Below are 4,105 nucleotides of genomic sequence, written 5' to 3'. Positions count from 1 at the left end.
CCGATAATACAATATGATATGACACGGTAACAAACTAAACAGAGAACGCGGAGCCGGCGCAACGCCCAACTTTGTTTTGGTCCGATCGTTCACGAACGTCGCCGGAAACACCCGACTCTATATTTGTTGTGTTATGGTGAACTTTGTTCAATAAATATAATCGAGTAAATTACTGTTCGTGCAGCACAAATTACTTGTGCGTCATCGCTATATTCAATGTTTGTATCAATTATTTATGTTTTTGTATATACCTAGTTAGACTAAACGTTTAATATGATAATATGAAGTATCAAAAAAATTATAGCAACAATTCCCTACTCGTTGGCACTAGTCTGCAGATACAGTTTAACGACATTAATGATAATGTTAAGAAACTTTTTACAAAAATATAGATAACCTCAATCTTAAAATAAAAAAAAATGAATAAACACTAAAAATTAAAACCATCAAACTTGGACGTCAAACTTTAGTAATCAAATCATTGCAGTTATATCAATACTTGAGTATAATATAATATTAATTTTATAAAAATATATCACAATGAAGATACCATACTTAGTGAGTTTGAATGCGCGGGAGGCTTATGCCACGTCTACTGTGATGAAGACGTCGACTGGGGAGGCTACTCGGAAGATACTAGCCGAGGACTTCGAATGGGATGATGATGTGACACCAGCGCCTCTCACGTACTTCGCTGCCTTGGCTTTATCGAGGATATTCCATAGGTTGAACCCCCTCAAGCTTGTCCTTCAGAAAGACATAGATATGCTCATGGATCTGTTCCCAGCTGATATTCCTCTGAAGTACAGTGTTCCTTATATTAAGGTGGGTTCTGGAACAAAGCAAAAAAAAAGCTAGAAATAGGTTGCTTTATCATTACATTTTAAAACTTTTGTCTGGTCATCTAAAGAAAGTTCATTTAATTTATATTTGTCTAAGTATCTATTGAACCTACTTCTTCGTGTTACTATTAAGCTATGAAGAATATTGGAGAAGAATAAAAAAATATAATTTTAGTTCCAAAAAGTAATTTGTAACTCTAAAGTAAGTAGTTGCAATCTCATTTTGTAGGATGAACAATATTGGAAGAGGTCTTTCTACACAAAGTTCCCATCTAGGAAAGAGATGGGAGTAAGCTATTGGAAAGGCAAGTTTCTATCAGCGACGCTCCAGGATTACTTGGAGTTTTGTAATCCTGATGTTTTTAGAGAAGACCAAGCCGTGGAACTGGCTGTCTTGGTAAATATAAAATATGATCATCATTATCTCTATCATTGTGAGCCTATATCGTTCCACTGCTGGACAAAAACCTCCCCTATAGCTTTCTTGCTTAAATATTTCTGACTTCGTGTATATTTTTTGTAAGACTTAAAAAAAATAACGTTGATATATGTAAATTTCTTTTATCTGTAAAGGTGAGCCCGTATATTTATGAATTGGGTCTCAATCAAATGCAAATGGTACGGCAGCCTACACCGCCTGTACCCACACCAGACATCGTACAAGACACTTGCGAATTTAGTGTCCCGAAACTTTACGACCACTTACCCTTAGAACCAGTGCTGACCAGATTGTACAACCTTCAAGAAATATCACTGGTATTTGGCGTAAACAACTTAGCGGATAAGTACTTGACTCGATATTTCGAATTCACTATGGCTGATTGCGAGTCGCTTTGCAAAGGGCTAGAACATTTGGCTCATTTGAGAGTATTTCGCATCAATAGAAGCAACCTGGATTGCTCTAAAGTCAAGCTTATTCTGCAAAATCTTGTGAAGAAAGAGTGCATTGAAGAGTTAGATTTTAATCATTGCAAGATTGGCAATTATGGAATGAAGGCTCTTGGTGGTTTTATTTCTATTCATAACAATGTCAAAGTTGTGAGGATAGCAAATAATAGGTTCAAAGAAGTAGGAATACAGGGCATTGCATACGCTTTACAAATGAAACCAGCTGCGCCTATCGAACTATTGGGTATGTTATCCCCTGATACTTACTATTACTTACGACACTTACGTCGTACGAGAATATAATGTTGAAACAATAAATTATCCATCAAATAAATGTTACAGATTTCAGTTTAAATCCGATGTCTTTAGAGTGTGCAACTATGTTCGCGGCTGCCTTCGTCAGATGCAAGGAGAAGCCACAAACTTTGATCGTTAATTCCTGCGGTTTCAGCGGAGCATCCGCGGAGAAGGTACGCTTATCTTTTCTTTATTACTATTTAATAACAGTATGCCTTTGATATCGAGTTATCGTTGTTACGGCAGATAAAGGCAACGATATGAATGCTATCGTTTTTATTTTATTATGCGTATTAAAAGTAGCTGCATAATTGATACAGTATCGACGCGTAAAGAAATTTCGGATTTTATGAGTGCGGCACCTGACTTTTTATTGCTTGTTTAGATGGCGGGGATCCTAAGCTTGAACCGAGGTTTGACGAGATTAGATATGGCTGCTAACGATCTGTCAGGGGAAGCCGAGGAGACCCTCATTCGTGCACTTGAACAGAATAGGAAGGTGCAAACTATTGATTTACGGAGGACTAGTACGTAACTACCATTATTTTTACTATATAGCTACGAATGGATATTTTCTCAAGATTTTTTTAGAGTGTGGTCATACGAACTTATTAGCACCAGGTTGAAAACATTCTAACAAGTTTCCATGTCACCATTTTATTCCTAGCCACTAAATTCAACAACTAACTCCTATGCCTAATTCACCACCAATCACCAAGTTTGCTTGCAGACAACATAAACTATTGACTGCATTGTAAATTCAAACTCTATCAAAACCGTTACAACAAAGCAAGAGGTGGCAGTTGTATCAAAACCGCTTAAATAAAGCAGCACTCATCAAAAAGAGTAGAACATTTCCTAACACATCTTTATATTTGTTTAGATATCTCAGATGCGGCTAGAGCGAAAGTGGATGAGCTTTTACTGCGCAACAAGAACTTGATAGGCCAAGAGATGGAGCCGAGCGATGAGATACCTCCTCTGTACCTCAACGAACCAGAATACCTCATCTGGGAGTATAATCCTAATAACCCAGATTATATCAAAGGAAGATATCCAGAAAGGAAGCCCGAAGTCTAGACGTTTTGTAAATATTATATTTTTAGTTTAGTTTTTTTACTTATGTATTTTATAATTTGTGTTGTATAATATATGCTGCTGCGTGTGATTGTATGAGTAATAGCTGTCATGAAGGACTTATGAAGTCAAAATAAACAATGTAACTGTGACGTCCATACATCAATTTTCAATTCACGGCAGCCTGATTCGTTTCATAATAAACTTCAGTTGGATTGTTGTTTTTTTATTTTATTTCATCATCTGGTAAGGTTCAACCTAGTCTTGTTGTATAAAGTTGCCTGAAAGGCCTTTGACATGGCTTAACGACTTCATCTTAATTTACAACAATCAGGTCCGATTCGTCTGGCAACTTTGAGATTGCCGAAAACACAAAGAGTCACTATTAAAGAAAAAATAAAAAAGAACCAGGACAAATTTTAGCGTGCCCTCCGAAGCACGGAGACGTTTAGTTCAAATACCACTTAGCGGCAACCCATCTATGGAATGACGGCGCCAAGGGTTGCTAGTGAACCCATAGACTGTTTACCGACCGGTGGTTACCACAACTGGCTATGAGCGCCTCCAACATTTTACATATTATAAGTCAATCAGCAATAATTATTTGTTTGTCTAGATATTTATTAGTTATCGGCGATATAATGAATGGATTCCTAAAATGTAGTAAAAATAATCAGCATAATACCAGTATTATGTTCAGTTTGTTTTGTTTTTTATTTTATATCTCTACAATTACTATTAACTGGAACTTGACCTCTATATGACCCTGATAACATTCGGCACTATCTCATACCTACTTCTTTAGATAAATAAGTTTGTAATACCTAATAATGCCAATTTACTAAATGTTGATTTTATAGAGGCTGTAAATCACACGACAAATTCGCAATAACTTTAGTTTTATGCTCTATTTTTTATCCTTATTATGTCATTTTTATTAATTTGCCTTTATTATGATTGATTAAAATGATTTTCAAATGGTGTAAATATGTCATTTAAAT

General features: G+C 35.9%; 1 protein-coding gene across 2 annotated transcripts; it reads left to right on the top strand.

The window, feature by feature from the left end:
- Nucleotides 1-451: 451 nt before the first annotated feature.
- Nucleotides 452-3,324, top strand: LOC142976513 (dynein regulatory complex subunit 5-like). Of its 2 annotated transcripts, none has more exons than XM_076120038.1 (6): nucleotides 452-825; nucleotides 1,072-1,239; nucleotides 1,416-1,974; nucleotides 2,100-2,200; nucleotides 2,413-2,554; nucleotides 2,911-3,324. In XM_076120038.1, exons 1-6 carry the CDS (start codon nucleotides 541-543, stop codon nucleotides 3,105-3,107), a joined length of 1,452 nt encoding a protein of 483 aa, XP_075976153.1. In that variant the 5' UTR covers nucleotides 452-540; the 3' UTR covers nucleotides 3,108-3,324. The 2 variants fall into 2 exon arrangements, with proteins under 2 accessions (XP_075976153.1, XP_075976080.1); XM_076119965.1 differs by having other exon boundaries at nucleotides 2,073-2,200.
- The last annotated feature ends 781 nt before the right edge of the window (nucleotides 3,325-4,105 follow it).

Source organism: Anticarsia gemmatalis, chromosome 1 (assembly GCF_050436995.1).
Source record: "Anticarsia gemmatalis isolate Benzon Research Colony breed Stoneville strain chromosome 1, ilAntGemm2 primary, whole genome shotgun sequence".
In the NCBI taxonomy this organism is placed as follows: Eukaryota; Metazoa; Arthropoda; class Insecta; order Lepidoptera; family Erebidae; genus Anticarsia; species Anticarsia gemmatalis.
This window is presented reverse-complemented; position numbering and strand designations above follow the sequence as displayed.